The sequence below is a fragment of the Schistocerca piceifrons genome, chromosome 9 (assembly GCF_021461385.2).
Source record: "Schistocerca piceifrons isolate TAMUIC-IGC-003096 chromosome 9, iqSchPice1.1, whole genome shotgun sequence".
Classification (NCBI taxonomy): domain Eukaryota; kingdom Metazoa; phylum Arthropoda; class Insecta; order Orthoptera; family Acrididae; genus Schistocerca; species Schistocerca piceifrons.
Window position 1 is genome coordinate 151,318,468 of NC_060146.1, and position 17,052 is coordinate 151,335,519.

The window sequence follows — 17,052 nt, forward strand, 5'->3', positions numbered from 1 at the left end:
TAACCTTCAGCATTCTTCTGTAGCACCTCATTTCGAAAAATTCTATTCTCTTTCTGTCTAAACTATTTATCGTCCATGTTTCACTTCCATACTTGGCTACACTCCATACAAATACTTTCAGAAACGACTTCCTGACACTTAAATCTATACTCAATGTTAACAAATTTCTCTTCTTCAGAAATGCTTTCCTTGCCATTGCCAGTCTACATTTTATATCCTCTCTACTTTGACCATCATCAGTTATTTTGCTCCCCAAATAGCAAAACTCCTTTACTGCTTTGTGTGTCTCATTTCCTAATCTAATTCCCTCAACATCACCCTACTTAATTCGACTACATTCCATTATCCTCATTTTAGTTTTTATTTCTTCTCCATGGATTTTAATTCCTACTCTGAATTTTTCTTTTGTTTCGTTTACTGCTTGCTCAATGTTCAGATTGAATATCATTGGGGATAGGTACGAACCTGTCTCACTCCCTTCCCAACCACTGCTTCCCTTTCATGCCCCTCGACTCTTATAACTGCCATCTGGTTTCTGTACAAATTGTGAATAGCCTTTCGCTCCCTGTGTTTTACTGCTGCCACCTTTAGAATTTGAAAGAGAGTATTCTAGTCAACATTGTCAGAAGCTTTCTCTAAGTGTACAAATGCTAGAAACGTAGGTTTGCCTTTCCTTAATCTATTTTCTAAGATATGTTGTAGGGTCAGTATTGCCTCATATGTTCCAACATTTCTACAGAATCCAAACTGACCTTCCCCAAGGTCGGCTTCTACCAGTTTTTCCATTCGTCTGTCAAGAATTCGCGTTAGTATTTTGCAGCTGTGACTTATTAAACTGATAGTTCAGTAATTTTCACATCTGTCAACACCTGCTTTCTTTGGAATTTGAATTATTATATTCTTCTTGAAGTCTGAGGGAATTTCGCCTGTCTCATACATCTTGCTCACTAGATGGTAGAGTTTTGTCAGAACTGGCTCTCCCAAGGCTATCAGTAGTTCTAATGGAATGTTGTCTACTCCCGGGGCCTTGTTTCCACTTAGGTCTTTCAGTGCTCTGTCAAACTCTTCACGCAGTATCATATCTCCCATTTCATCTTCAGCTACCTCCTCTTCCATTTCCATAATATTGTCCTCAAGAACATCGCCCTTGTATAGACCCTCTATATACTACTTCCACCTTTCTGTTTTCCCCTCTTTGCTTAGAACTGGGTTTCCATCTGAGTTCTTGATATTGATGCAAGTGTTTGTCATTTCTCCAAAGGTTTCTTTAATTTTCTTGTATGCAGTATCTATCTTACCCCTAGTGATATACGCCTCTACCTCCTTACATTTGTCCTCTAGCGATCCCTGCTTAGCCGTTTTTGAGACATTTGTATTATTTTTTGCCTGCTTCGTTTACTGCATTTTTATATTTTCTCCTTTCCTCAATCAAATTCAGTATCTCTTCTGTTACTCAAGGATTTCTATTAGCCCTCGTCTTTTTACCTACTTGGTCCTCTGCTGTCTTCACTATGTCATCTCTCAAAGCTACGCATTCTTCTTCACCTGTATTTCTTTCCCCCATTCTTGTCAATCGTTCCATAATGCTCTCCCTGAAACTCTCTACATGATTTCAACTTCTATACTATCATCAGCGAAATAATGCTGGATACGTGACAACGAAATCGATCCTTCGAACTGTTTTGATTACTGACGTTTGTTTGTAATGTGTATTAACAAATTACCGCGTAGTTAAGTTCTATGACATGTATACACCTTCTCGTAATCTGTTGGGTTGCATTGTCTGATTTTCACGTTGGAATGTTCAAGAGCAGCGTATGTTGAAAATTGGTTAACGCACTGTATTTTTCATTCTGGCTTTTGATTTCCAACAAATTATTCAGATAAGAACTTTGTTTTCTGCTTCAGGTGGTGAGCAACATTTCTTGGTCATGGATCGGAAATATAATCAGTGAGTATTGATTTCAACATAATTCTTTAAGGAATACCAATTTTATTTGCAGTAAAAGTTATATTTCTTATAAAAACAGAAGCAATCATTTTGCAGTAGGCCTATTACATATGGCACTAGTTCTAAGAGTTGTCATTTGCATTGTGGTGTTAACAAAGAAGTAATTTGACTTATGAGTGTCAATGGAAGAAGTGATAACAGTACTGACACACAAGAAAATTGTGTGTGGTTTATGTTAATTGCTGTATTGATGGGCCATTCCGAGCCTTGCTGCAATATTAAAGAATCTGCCAGATGTGTATTGTAAGCCACTTCTTTTGTGGATGTATAACATTTCCTTAAGTTTCCTCCAGTTGATCTCACCCTAACATTTGCTTTTCCTACAATTTGTTTTATGTGGTCAAGGACAATCTGCTGAGTTCTTGAAGGCCCTGGAACTAATCAAAATGTGACCCAACACTTAGTAGGCTCGTATTTATTTCATTATACAACAGTACAAAACTGTATTTAATGCCTTTTGGAAGTCTGGAATGTGGGTTCATCGGGGGCACAATTGTAGTTGGCGCACTGAATTTCATAGGTGAAGAGTGTGAGGTGAGTGCAGTATCACTGTGTCCAAGTTGATTTTTACAAAGGAAATTATCACTGTCCAAATATCATATAATGTGAGAACATAAAACATGTTGCATAAGGGTCAGTCCAAATGAAATTGTCCAATAAAAATTAAGTTGCTTGCTTGACCATTTTTAAGTACTTTGATTTTTTTATATGTGATTACGGTGTAACTGAGAAGTTCATAGTAGTTTTTTTTTTAAATTTTACCTTTCATCTTTACTGAATGGCAGCCATTTTTGTTTGTAAGCACATGATGATGATTCAGTTTAGAGACAGCAAAAATATGAATATCACTGCACTGGGTTAAGTTACAACATTGCAATTGACATGATTGTTTTTAAAAAAGTGACCTCTACAACATTCTCTATTGCACAAAATACCCTAAATTAAAAAATAACCAGTCAAAATGACTTCCGAAGTTTGGTGTCCAAATTTTCAAAAATCCACTTTTTCGGCCAAAAAATAACAAACAAGGTGTGATTTGTGAGAGTCTGCTTTTTTTTATAATTAGATATCATACACTGCCAGCCTCGTATAGAGAAAGAACACTTACAAATATCCCCTTAATTTTTTATGAATTTTTGAAATTTGAAAATTTTCATTTTTTGTAAAGTTTGGGGCTAGTTATCTCAGGTGGGACTGAATATAAAAATATGATTTTTGCACAGTTTGTACACCTATGTGATAACAACATACTTTGAAAATTTTGACATTGATATCTAACTGTGAACAAAGATATGAATTTTTGAAATTGAGGAGATAATTTACATTACCCTAAAACTGATCTTATGCCTGTTGCCTATTCATGTGTGATATTGGCAGGATATAATCAATTATTATTGAAGTAAGGTACTGAATTATATTTAAAAAAGTAGAAACATCACTGAAATTAACGCATATATTATTTTGACATACTTAAAATAAAGATTTTCAGTTAACATCCTTCAAGATGCAACTGCTCCTAAACCTTGTGGTGAACGTTAAGAACACTTATTTCTACAGACAGCTTTTGTGATATAGAATGAGACCTCCCAGTTGCTGTGGTAAGGTCAAGCACTGAAAGTTTCCTTAAAACGTTTTTCATTGGTATCCAAACTTTGTCACTAGTAGATTTCTTGAGTGATGTTCTTGGGCCAGCAGGATGGTATAAATGTACAAAAACATCATTGTTTTCCAAACTTATTATTTCAACCTCTGCAAGCCACCACTGTCCATCATACACACATGCCACTATTTCATTCAACGTTAGCAACAAAGATGTAATTTTACTGACACAATGATTCTCATAAATTTCAGTTTCTTATGTTACATTGCATCGAACTAAGTTTTCTGCAATGCCAAGGAATTGTGGAAACGCCTTGTTCCTTTTATTGCTATAGGCCCTTCAGTTTTCAAATATGGTTTGAAGGTTGTTTTCATATGCAGAACCACTTCTTTCCTGATCAGAAAATAGGTAATGCCTTTAATATTATCCTTGCAGAAGACATACATGTGCTGGACTGTGATAATTTGGTCTGTGGTTGGTCTTTGTAGGCTGGCTTTACTTACTTCACGTTTTGTTGTACCTCCTACTCCATCACATGCATTTTTACCATGGCAAGATTCAAATAATTGCCACTCTGCCTCCAACCCAAAGTCTACTTTGTGGTTGCACAAATTTGAAAAATTCTTTTTGTTCCAATACTGACTACCACTTCCATTTGAAAAGTATATCAGCTTCTCAACCTTGGGAAATTTTCTTTTATCTAATTTTTTACATACTTTTGAAAAACATGTACAGCCAAAGCATTGTGCTCCAAGTAGTGACTTAGAATGCAAAGTGAAGAACTACACACCTCATCTTTCTCATTTTTAAAGTAGGTAATAAATGAATGCACTGTTGCCTAGTCATCGACCCAGTGGGACCCTTGTATTGCTTCCTGAATCACAAATGTAAAATTTTCTGCAAAATCAGCTAGCACTATGCATTCAGTTGCATGAAGTTGTGCTTTTTTGTCCTTCAAAAACTTACTTTGGATTTTAGAAACATAGTGGTGACTTTTGAGTTTTTGTAAGTTATCAGTTAAAGATTCCAAGCACTCTTCCTGAGATTTAACCACTATTATCATTTCTGCCCTGTCAATTGTGACCCACTGTTTGAAAGTAATACTGTCTGGCATTTCCTCATCATAGTCGTGAAACAATTCAATAACAGTTTCCTTACCAGGCCATTTATTACAGAAACTCATCATGCAGTCATAACTGTTAGCGTCACAGACCATTAAATGTAGTAACTCTCTGTAGTTAAGATCACTGAGTTTTGCACCTGCAATCATCAGTTTGACATTTTGATGATATAACCAAACACATACAGAGTGTGTCCCTGGGGATCCAGCCAAAATACACCACGTAGGGCGGAGGTCGCAAAATTTTGACCTTCCAATTGTGTGTTCAGGATGAGAATTTCTGCTTTGTTACTTTAACTCCATTTATAACAGCTTTTTCCTATCCTTTCAACCTGGGCACATTCTACTGTTTTCATCATCTTCAAAAAACTGCTGGATCTTTTGAATTGTTTCTTCACTTATAGCTACTCCTTTCTTCTTTTCTGAAATTGGAAGAATGCCTTGCTCTTTCACTAATTTTTGGGTTAGTTTAACCAAATTATGAGAAACGTTGAATTCATTATCTATTTTTTTCTCTTGACCATGAGTCAGGGAGCAAATTTAAATTTTGACTTTGTCCTCTTTAGATGTCACTGAAAATTTAGTTTTTAATTTCTCTATTAAGCTCAAATATTCGGTGTCAGATGATGCTGGTGGTAGGTTTTCTTCTTCTTTAGAAATAATGTTGGTATCTGTATTATCAAAGCACGATTCCAAGTCTTTTCTGATTTTGTCTGAAATTTGTTGTACCTTATTTTGAATAACTGCTTTTCTTTTTCTGCTACTTAATTTTATTATTTTGGAAGCAGGAGATACATCTAACTTAGAACAAGCAAAATCCAATATGCCAAGCGCTTCCTCATTAGGAATATAAGTGTCATTAACAACATTACATGATTCTGGTTCTGGATTCAATACAAATATTTTTGAGTAATAATGTGCGCACAGGGAATTTGCAGGAATCACATTACGTTTCACTTGGGAAGCTGGGCTAACTCTCACATAATAAGGACAAATGTTCAAGTTTTATTTCCCTCAAACCTTTAGTAATAGGCTTTTTATGAACTTTAAGTGGATCACAGCACTTTCTTCCAAAAATGTAGTTGTACTTCAGAATATATTTCTTCTCATGATACTCACACATGATGTTACAGAAGAACTTACTAGAAATTTAAACAAAGTTTGTCTATTTTTTTTATAACTTCATCAAAGTCATTGACATTTTTCAAGTTTTTTGAAACTGAACTGTAAACTGTTTTGTGACACACATAACTTGCTATCTGTCCAACCGAGCACTGTTCATCCATGTTATTGCATTCCAGTCAATCTCTCAAAATTAATTACAAATTGCACACAGACAAAGCACATAACACATTCTACACTCTGGATGAAGTATGTACATCCACTCTAACACAGGTTTCAGAACAGACTGACTACAACAATGCCACACCCAGCAATAATGTACTTCTGCAATGCCACACTCAGCAATAATGTACTTCTTTATTGACAATAGACCTCAACATAAATGGGCCTTTTTTTTACCGTAGAACAAAAGCAAAAGCTCGGATTGTTAAGTATTGCATTATTAAAAATAAATAAACTAAATGAATATTGGGTGATAGAATAAACTAATTATATGTCACAATTAAATTTTATTACAATGAAACAATAAACCATTTAAATAGGCAACAGCCATAAGATCAGTAGTAGAGTAATGTGAATTATTTCTTTATTTTCAAAAATTCATATCTTTGTTCACAGTCAGATATCAATGTTGAAATTTTTGCAGTACGTTGCTATCATGTAGGTGCACAAACTGTGCAAAAATCAAATTTTTATATTCAGTCCCACCTTAGATAACGAACCCCAAACTTAACAAAACTGAAAATTTTCAAATTTCAAAAATTCATAAATAATTAAGGAAACATTTGTAAGTGTTCTTGCTGTATATGAGGCTAGTAGTGTATGATATCTAACTACAGGAAAAAAATAGATTCTCATAAATCACTCCTTGTTTTTGTTATTTTTGGGCCTAAGAAGTGGAGTTTTGAAAATTTGGGTGCCAAACTTTGGAGGTCATTTTGACTGGTTATTTTTTTAATTTAGGGTATTATGTGTAATAGACAATGTTGTAGAGGACCCTTTTCTAAAAACAATCATGTCAATTGTAATGTTGTAACTTAACCCAGTGTAGAGAGATTAAAATTTTCGTTAATGTCTCCAGACTGAAAAATCGTTGCGCACCTACAAATAAAAATGGCTGACATCCAGTAAAGGTGCAAGATAAATTATTTTAAAAAAACTGTTTTGAACTTCTCAAGCATAGGGCAATCACATATAAAAAAATTAAAATATTTAAAAATGGTCAAGCAACCATCGCTGGACCACTTCATATGGATTGACCCATAATTCTACAAAATACTGATATCTCAGCAGTATCAGTTTGTAATTATGTGCATTTGTTGGATGACCCCCATGAAAACAGGAATGACCAGCAACTTTTTCCAGTGGCTTGGTACCCTCTGTTTCTATGATCCACAAGCCTTTCCACTGTTGAACATATTTAGTTTATTTTCTGTTCTGCAATCTCTTAGCTCAGTTATACGATTTCAACTTTCATCCGGTTGTTCAAAGAAGAAATTGAATTATGACCTCCCACAATTAAACCGTTTTTGATCCTAATTTCAGTTTTCTCTCTGTCATTGTTTTTGTGTCACTATGTTCACTGAACAACTGAATAGATGATTTTGATCAGCTTGTTGCCTTTTTGTAGGAACAAAATTTCTTAAATTTTTAATCAGGTTACTTTACAAACTTTTGAAATTGATTGACTTCTCTCCTTATGCTCATTTTTTTCCCTTCAGTTAGTTTTTGTCAATTAGGTTTTGACTTTTCTTAAATCTTGGACTCAACTCTGTTTGTCGTCATAGCTATTGAACCACAATGGGTCATTCCCATTCCTCATAACCTTCCCGCAGCACGTACAAGTCTAAGGCTCGTCGTGCAATGCTTTTGAATTTGACGCATTTTTGCTCCACATCTTCAAGCCTAGACCTGAATGTTTGGTGTTGACTACTCAGATACTCTGCAGTTTGCCTCATGTCATTCTTCTTAAGAAAAATTTTTTCCTATCTTTAATCAGCGTTGTGGGTAAAATCTTCTCAGGTATTGTTGAAAGGAAAGTGCGAGTATTAGTTGAGGAGCAATTGGATGAAAATCAGTGTGGGTTTAGGCCTCTTAGAGGTTGTCAGGACCAGATCTTTAGCTTACGACAAATAATGGAGAAGTGTTATGAGTGGAACAGGGAATTGTATCTATGCTTTATAGATCTAGAAAAGGCATATGACCGGGTTCCTAGGAGGAAGTTATTGTCTGTTCTACGAGATTATGGAATAGGAGGCAAACTTTTGCAAGCAGTTAAAGGTCTTTACATGGATAGTCAGGCAGCAGTTAGAGTTGACGGTAAACTGAGTTCATGGTTCAGAGCAGTTTCAGGGGTAAGACAAGGCTGCAACCTGTCTCCACTGTTGTTCATATTATTTATGGATCATATGTTGAAAACAATAGACTGGCTGGGTGAGATTAAGGTATGTGAACACAAAATAAGCAGTCTTGCATATGCGGATGACTTAGTTGTGATGGCAGATTCGATTGAAAGTTTGCAGAGTAATATTTCAGAGCTAGATCAGAAATGTATGGACTATGGTATGAAGATTAGCATCTCCAAAACGAAAGTAATGTCAGTGGGAAAGAAATATAAACGGATTGAGTGCCAAATAGGAGGAACAAAGTTAGAACAGGTGGACGGTTTCAAGTACTTAGGATGCATATTCTCACAGGATGGCAACATAATGGAAGAACTGGAAGCGAGGTGTAGCAAGGCTAATGCAGTGAGCGCTCAGCTACGATCTACTCTCTTCTGCAAGAAGGAAGTCAGTACCAAGACTAAGTTATCTGTGCACCGTTCAATCTTTCGACCAACTTTGTTGTATGGGAGCGAAAGCTGGGTGGATTCAGGTTACCTTATCAATAAGGTTGAGGTTACGGATATGGAAGTAGCTAGGATGATTGCAGGTACTAGTAGATGGGAACAATGGCAGGAGGGTGTCCTCAATGAGGAAATCAAAGAAAAACTGGGAATGAACTCTATAGATGTAGCAGTCATGGCGAACAGGCTTAGTTGGTGGGGTCATGTTACACGCATGGGAGAAGCAAGGTTACCCAAGAGACTCATGGGTTCAGCAGTAGAGGGTAGGAGGAGTCGGGGCAGACCAAGGAGAAGGTACCTGGATTCAGTTAAGAATGATTTTGAAGCAATAGGTTTAACATCAGAAGAGGCACCAATGTTAGCACTGAATAGGGGATCATGGAGGAATTTTATAAGGGGGGCTATGCTCCAGACTGAACGCTGAAAGGCATAATCAGTCTTAAATGATGATGATGATTTCGTAAAGCCTTTATAATATCAATTTAATTGATATTATCACTCATAATGTCATCTACATTAACTGATTCAGAAAGTTGGAGTCTATTAGTTTTTAGTATGTCTGAGGCATTGCCCACATGAGTCTGTTTTCCATTGGCTTAAAAGTCATTTTTAGACAACACATTCAAAACAATGTCACTCAAATCCCTGTGCTTGGCACCAGTTTTAATCACATGACATTCCCACTCTGTATATGGCAAATTGCAGTCTCCCACTATGACGCCAGCATGAACAGCAAAGTTAATCATAGTATTCTTCAAGTCACTCTGAAGTGATCTGACACTACTACACCTGATGGAGGTGGTCTGTAAAAGCATTCAGTGACCATATTCGACCCACCTTTGATGCTTAACTTCACTCAATTTTTTTCACTTTCCTGTAATATCCTCAGTAGATGTTATAGAGTTCTTGACAGCAATTAATATGCTGCCACTATCAGTATATAACCTGTCCGTGCAGTATATATTCCCATCTGAATTCAGGATTTTGCTGCTCGTCAATACAGATTTCATGTCGATTTCATTTCTTGATATTATGTGGGAATTATTACCTTGGTTCTGGGAGCTTAGCATGGACGTTCCTGCAGAATATCATGTTAACAGTTCCTCATTTTGATGTGCAAGGACAAAAGGTCTTACCTGAGATAATGTAACTGATAAATATTTGATTCCGGCAGGCAGTTCGTCATTGACCCTGAGCAGGTTTTCTTCTAACTTAAAAATCCATGTGTGTATGCCACCTATATTCTGCTATCCAGGTAGCCATTTCCGTTGTGCAGTGCACCACTGACATATTAAAAGGGGCTTTCCCATTCTCTACCTGATAGTGGAAGTCAAAAAAGTTGCATGGAAAAAATGAAAATGATCGTATGGCACTGTTGGCCGGGAGACCCCATTCAGGGGAGTTCGGCCACCATATTGCAAGTCCTTTTTAGGTGACGCCACATCAGTGACTTGCGAGTCAATTATGATAAAAATGATGATGAAGGAAACACAACACCCAGTCCCCTACCGGGAATCGAACCCGGGCACCCTGCGTGGTAGGCAGTAACGCTACAGCTACGCTACGGAGACAGACAAAAGTTGCATTCTAGATTGTCACAGAATCATCTGAGTGTGTGGTTTAGACCTTCTGCTCAGCTGCAAAGTAGAAGACTGTGATCAATTCCGAGTATTGTGCTGCAGATAATGAGAACTGCATTTGCACCCAGTGTGTGATGCTAGCTGCCTTCATCAATACAGCCGGCTATCTCAAGTGTCTGAGAATGAGTTCAGGTGCCAGGCATCATTTGTGCTGACATGAGCTGCATTTAGCATCCAGTTGCACCCACAGCATTCAGTGGTCACCAGCAAAGTCTCCTATAGAGTGTCTTGGATGATACCTCCAAGCAGACAAACCTAGTGCACACTGGCATTCTTTCCCAACCAGCCTCTTGTTTCCCTGAGGTGCTCCATTACCTGCCTAATGTGGGAGCTCCTGATGATGAACACACCCACGTTTCCCTGAGGTGTTCCATTACCTGCCTAATGTGGGAGCTCCTGATGATGAACACACCCATCCTCTGTGATTTTCTGGGTTCAGCAGCATCTCATACCTCTTGGTAAAGACCGAGCGAGGTGGCGCAGTGGTTAGACACCGGACTTGCATTCGGGAGGACGATGGTTCAATCCTGTGTCCGGCCATCCTGATTTAGGTTTTCCGTGATTTCCCTAAATCGCTCCAGGTGAATGTCAGGATGGTTCCTTCCAAAGGGCACGGCTGACTTCCTTCCCCGTGCTTCCCTGATCCGATGAGACCGATGACCTCGCTGTCTGGTCTCCTTCCCCAAACAACCCAACCCTCTTGATAAAGCATAAGTGGGTAGCTCCACTACCAGTTCCCATATTCGCTTTCCAGCGAGAGATACGTGATCCGTACACTGTTCGCCAGTCACCAGCTAATAGCAATGATAGCAACAGTCCTTGCTGGACTGCAGCTTTTGATCTGAAATGGCTTAGTTTGGCCATAACTGACAAGAAAAGTTAGATAGAAACATGATCTAACTGCTTTGTTCATAAAATTAATAACAACGTTGCCCTATTCATATGTTATGTTAGTTTTTTTTATCAACAAGCACCTACCCCATTGGTATTTATTAGGGATAATTGGCCAGTTAAGTTGCCTGTGTGTTTCACATCCAATTTGAGAATTTTAGAATTAGAAAGGATCTGCATTCAAAAAAGATGTTTTGTCCTTACAAGTCATTGGATTATCAAACGAAACTGGATCATTTCTTGTTTCCAGAAAGTAATATGTTGTTGTTGTGGTCTTCAGTCCTGAGACTGGTTTGATGCAGATCTCCATGCTACTCTATCCTGTGCAAGCTTCTTCATCTCCCAGTACCTACTGCAACCTACATCCTTCTGAATCTGCTTAGTGTATTGATCCCTTGGTCTCCCTCTGCGATTTTTACCCTCCACGCTGCCCTCCAATGCTAAATTTGTGATCCCTTGATGCCTCAAAACATGTCCTACCAACAGATCCCTTCTTCTAGTCAAGTTGTGCCACAAACTTCTCTTCTCCCCAATCCTATTCAATACATCCTCATTAGTTACGTGATCTACCCACCTTATCTTCAGCATTCTTCTGTAGCACCACATTTCGAAAGCTTCTATTCTCTTCTTGTCCAAACTGGTTATCGTCCATGTTTCACTTCCATACATGGCTACACTCCATACAAATACTTTCAGAAACGACTTCCTGACACTTAAAGTAATATTGTATTCAAAATTTGGTGCGGTGGAAATAAGGCAATGGCTGTCTCGGAAAATGTTCTGGGGCCATATATTCAAGGTGGTGCCATAGGCAAGCATTATAAAGCCTTTTCTTTCTCTGTGCCCTCAGATGCTTCAAATTGAGGAAAACTTTTCCTTACACAGTTCAGTATTTTGCTGTTTACCAAGGGATATGTCGGAGATATCTAGATTTCTATGAAGACTCACGAGAAACTCATCTGGATCAAGTATGTGCATTCAGTGCTGATAGTACTCCAGTGAACTGTAGCAAAAACATTTGGTTTTTGTCTTACTGAAAAATAAAAATCTATCTACAACTTTTGTAGCCCTGTCTTCCTCAGTTGCGTGTAATATTTTGGTATATTTATAATTTTTACTTAGGGACCGTCTGACAGCAACTGTATAAAACACAATTTTAGTGCCATGCATGTTTCACCTTTATTTTCTGCAAGGCGTCATCAGTGGTAGATTGCGTGGGCGATTTCCTACATATTACGCTCCTGTTGCATTTTTGGCGTTGTTCTTCTTCTTATAAATGCCGATTTGCGGTTTTTTCCCCACATTTCACAGCACTATGAACTGAACACTTGTTTCGATGCAATGTTTTGGTTTCTGTTGCTGACTGTCAGGCATGGCACTAAAGTTGTGCTTTATTCAGTTGCTGTCAGACGGTCCATAAGTAAAAATTATTAATATACTGTAAAAATCCATCTGTTTTGAGAGCTAACTGCAACAGTTATGCCATAAGTACTACTGTAAAACTTGGTCTCGAAACATTTCATTATGATGTAGAGACATTAGTTCTCAAAATCGTCAGTGAATTTGGTACCTCTGCATCAAATATTCAGTCACTGAGAGAATTTTCAGAGCTTGTGGAGCTAGAGTTTAAGGAAATATTACGAGACATCCATACAAGATGGCTCTCGCTATGTCCTGCAGTTGCCAAAATTGTCTACTGCTGGCCTGCCATCAAATCATATTTTATTTCAAAGGGCAAGGAAGACGATAAATAGTTTGGACAAGAAGAGAATAGAAGCTTTCGAAATGTGGTGCTACAGAAGAATGCTGAAGATTAGATGGGTAGATCACATAACTAATGAGGAAGTATTGAATAGGATTGGGGAGAAGAGAAGTTTGTGGCACAACTTGACCAGAAGAAGGGATCGGTTGGTAGGACATGTTCTGAGGCATCAAGGGATCACCAATTTAGTATTGGAGGGCAGCGTGGAGGGTAAAAATTGTAGAGGGAGACCAAGAGATGAATACACTAAGCAGATTCAGAAGGATGTAGGTTGCAGTAGGTACTGGGAGATGAAAAAGCTTGCACAGGATAGAGTAGCATGGAGAGCTGCATCAAACCAGTCTCAGGACTGAAGACCACAACAACAACAACAACAACAAGGAAGATTGTTCAAGATGAATTTGGCAGTTTGCATCATCAAATGGGGAGCACGATGCTTAAGAAACTGAACATTCACTTCATGAATACTATCTACATTTTCTGTTGCGTATTTTGTCCCTGTTTGAAACTGCTGTTAGAAAAGTAGAAAATGGCTTAGTTACTTCTGTTGAGTTGGACGTTTTATTTTTGTGTTAACACAGTATTAAAACTTAATTTTTGATATGTTTGGAAGTTATAGGTACAACTTTGTTGTATTACTTATGATACTTGTAGTAAACTATGAGCATGTTCATCGTTCTGTATGATCGAGAAGTTCTCCAGCCCAGTGTTTCCAGAATGGTGGCACCCTAGGTGTACTTCTTGTAAAGTTGAAGTTTAATAGTGTTTCATTTAGCATAATGTTTCCATTACTGCTACTGTGTTTTAATCCATAACTGCTTTCTTAAGTCTCATGATACATTTATCCTTAACAGTTCTAATGTTAAAATCAATAACTGGCGTTCTGACATAAATTTCCTCTAAATGATGTCATGGCATTCTACAATGTTTGTTATTCACAGAAAACAGTTTTATGATCATAAAACCACAGAAGATCTTAAGTATGTTATATTCTGTGTGCCAACCTTAACCAATCGCCTTCCAACCTACTAATAATCTCTCTAATTTCAGCTTATATTAAATATTTATGAACTTTTACTGATGACAGTAATTTATGTTGTGCTGTAAGGTGTTTTTTAAAAAAAGAAAAAAAAAAGAAATTTTTACACATTGTTTTGTAAAATAATACCTTTTTGTAAAACATTGTAAAGTGATTTCCAAATTTACTGATGAAATTGTTTTATATGCTGTAACAGTGAATATTGTGGTTGTAAACAAAAACAAACTGTGCGTGTACCACGTACCTAGCGCAGCCTAGCGGTTTAGTCCACTTGGCTTTAATTTTACTTTGGTAGCAGTTCGCACTTGTCTCGTGATTGAGATATGACTGACATAACACTAGTAAGCTAGGAAGCCATATTCTAGTCATTGTACTATCTCTTATCATCGGTTTTGTGTTGGCCTTTGAAAATGACAGAAATTTGAAATATGTAAGGTCATTGGAAAATTAAAAGTATGGTCAAGACATAAGTAAAGTTATTAAAAGTGCATCCAAATGGCCTTGACATCTCACAGCATTTTCATGCAAACTGGAGCTAATCCAAGAGACATGCATGAATGGACAATGTCGCTGTGCAGAAGTAAACCACTTTAATCAGCTCACTTCATTGTACTCCCTCCTATAATCACAAAATATTTCTCTTGTAACCCACTAATACATCAAAATCAGCAAACAAAACAATGATTTCAATTTTGGTGCTAGAAATTCATTGCCTGTCTTCCCGCCCCGCATTGGTTATGTCAAAGAATCATCCCTTTTGCTATGCGAACCAACTTGTTACTAACGTCAGAGCAGTAGATAAGCACCACCATGACTGCCACTGTCTCTGATCTAGACTGTAGCCAAACCAAACAGGTAAACCTTAATGAATTATTGTGGATCACTGGGATATATTTCTCGTGATAGTTTCAACCCTTTATTATCACACATCCTTTAACTACTATTCATGCTTTGAATCTAAAAATGGCTCGTTGGAGATTGTTTTGAATTATGAAAATACATTGGGTGTCTATTGGGTTTATATCTGAAGGTAAAATTGACTGATTTTGAGCAAACGATTGGAGTTATTCTTCAATTGCCTGAAACCATCTGTACTGTTCTTTATATCTTCCTTCTGATGATGACAGATCTGAATTCTCTGTGTTTTTAGAGTAATGGACCATGTAATCATTCATCCTTATCGTTTTTGGAACTTTTTATGATCTTCTGAACATTTGAATATGTTATGAAGATGCAAAATTTTTATTTGTGTCTGATAAATTTAGATCTTCTGAACGTAATTTATAGAATAAAATAATATCTTTGTTTCTCATTATTCTCATCAACAGTATTATGAAAAGGATAATTTGCCTCTCACCATAAAGGTGACACATTGAGTTGCACACAGGCACAAGAAAAAGACTGTTACACATTGAGCTTTTAGCCAAAGCCTTCTTCAGATAGAAAACACACACATATTCACACAAGCAAGCACACCTTACGTGTCTAAAGGCTTTGGAGTGGTTAGTTGAAGAAGCATCAAAATTTCTAGTCAATATTTAATATTATTTTGGCAGTTGGCCTATTCCGTGGGAAGAACCTGAACAAATGTGGTAGTTCAATTTTCCGCATCACAAGTTTTTGAGGCATGCAGCTACTAGGTGGCTTACTTTAGGACCTTCAGCCAGTAGGATTTTGGAACATTTGGATGGTATTCAATATTACATTCTTAAGCATGTAACTCAAAAAAAAAAAAAACAATTTTGCTAGTAAAATGCTATTGTGAACGCTTTTTAAAAAAAAAACATCAATGACAGCAGAACTTGATTTGCAGTAACTTCATACGACATTTTCGAAGCCAAATGCTTATGATTCACAAGCTTCATCCATAAACAGAAAATGTACTTCAAATCTTTTTGGCTTGTGTTTTGAAGGTTTCAGCTTTGAGAAAAATTGGGACTATTTCTGAAGGTCTTCGTAATGATTTCTTTAGAGTGAATAATCTGCTAGCTCTTGAACAACTAGTTGTTTGTGGGCAAGTGACTGAAGAGCATAGTAGACTGGAAGAGCAGGACAAGTTGTTGTTTCTAAAAGATGCCCAAAAACATTAAATTGCAGCTTGCAGAAGTGATTGAAAAACATATTTATCAAGTGCACCAATGAAACATTTTAGGTTTTTAGACCCCAAAGTAAGAATAAAGAGAAGAAGCTGCAGTGATATGTTAAAGATTGCAAAAAGAATGCCATTTGATGTCCAGCAAGATTACTTATTAGATGAATGGAAGGTTCTACAGTTTGAAAAAGATGGTCCGTCTTTAGACAACATAGATATTGACAATTACTAGCAGCAGCAGGTCTCAGAAAGACTCATCATACATAGAGTGGAAGTAACCAAACTTCCAAATTTGTTAAGGGTTCTCTCTTCCACTGTCCGATGGAGATGTGGGCATAGAGAGAAGATATTCCATTTTGAAGCACACATTAAGATAAGACAAGGCAGTGATGATCAGAAGATTTGCAAGCAGTATTTTGACAGTGAGGCATTTTTGGGACAATTCCCCCATTTTTCTTTCTGTGACCATTGGCTGACAGCTCATTAAGTATGTATATCAAGCACATGCAAATTATTATACTGCTTATTAGGAAGAATGTGAAAGGAAAATCTAGAAGTGTAGATTAAAAAGGTGAATAACATGAAAAATCAATTGACTGTGAGGCAGCTGCTCTGAAAGAATGAAAAAATAACTTGAACTGTCTAAAGAGGCTGGATACGAGCTCTTGGAAGTTTCAGCTATACTAAAGAAAACACTGAAAATGATTTAAAGGTGACAAAATTGGCCCAGCATGTACTTGAGGGTGTACAGTTTGTGAAAATAGAAGAAAGGGCAAATGAAAGGAAGGTAGAAACCAATCAGAAAAATCAGGAAAAACAAAATCTAATATGATTACATCATTTCTTTCTCTGATTCCTGAGAAACAGTAATCCAAAAATAATTTGTTGATCTTTTTCCAGCATTGAAGTGCAGAAAATCATTAGTTGTAA

The 17,052-nt window shown here is 37.1% G+C and overlaps 1 protein-coding gene across 8 annotated transcripts in view; it reads left to right on the forward strand.

Annotated features, from left to right (window-relative positions):
• Window positions 1-17,052, forward strand: part of LOC124716946 (repetitive proline-rich cell wall protein 2-like) — a 129,427-nt gene that overhangs the window by 824 nt on the left and 111,551 nt on the right. For all 8 annotated transcript variants that reach the window (XR_007005680.1, XR_007005683.1, XR_007005681.1 and 5 more), the window contains exon 2: window positions 1,909-1,951. Coding sequence is in view for 3 of the 8 variants with exons in the window: in XM_047243533.1 (XP_047099489.1) it covers window positions 1,932-1,951 (20 nt within the window). In the remaining 5 variants the exon portion in view is untranslated. The remainder of the gene's footprint in view (window positions 1-1,908; window positions 1,952-17,052) is intronic.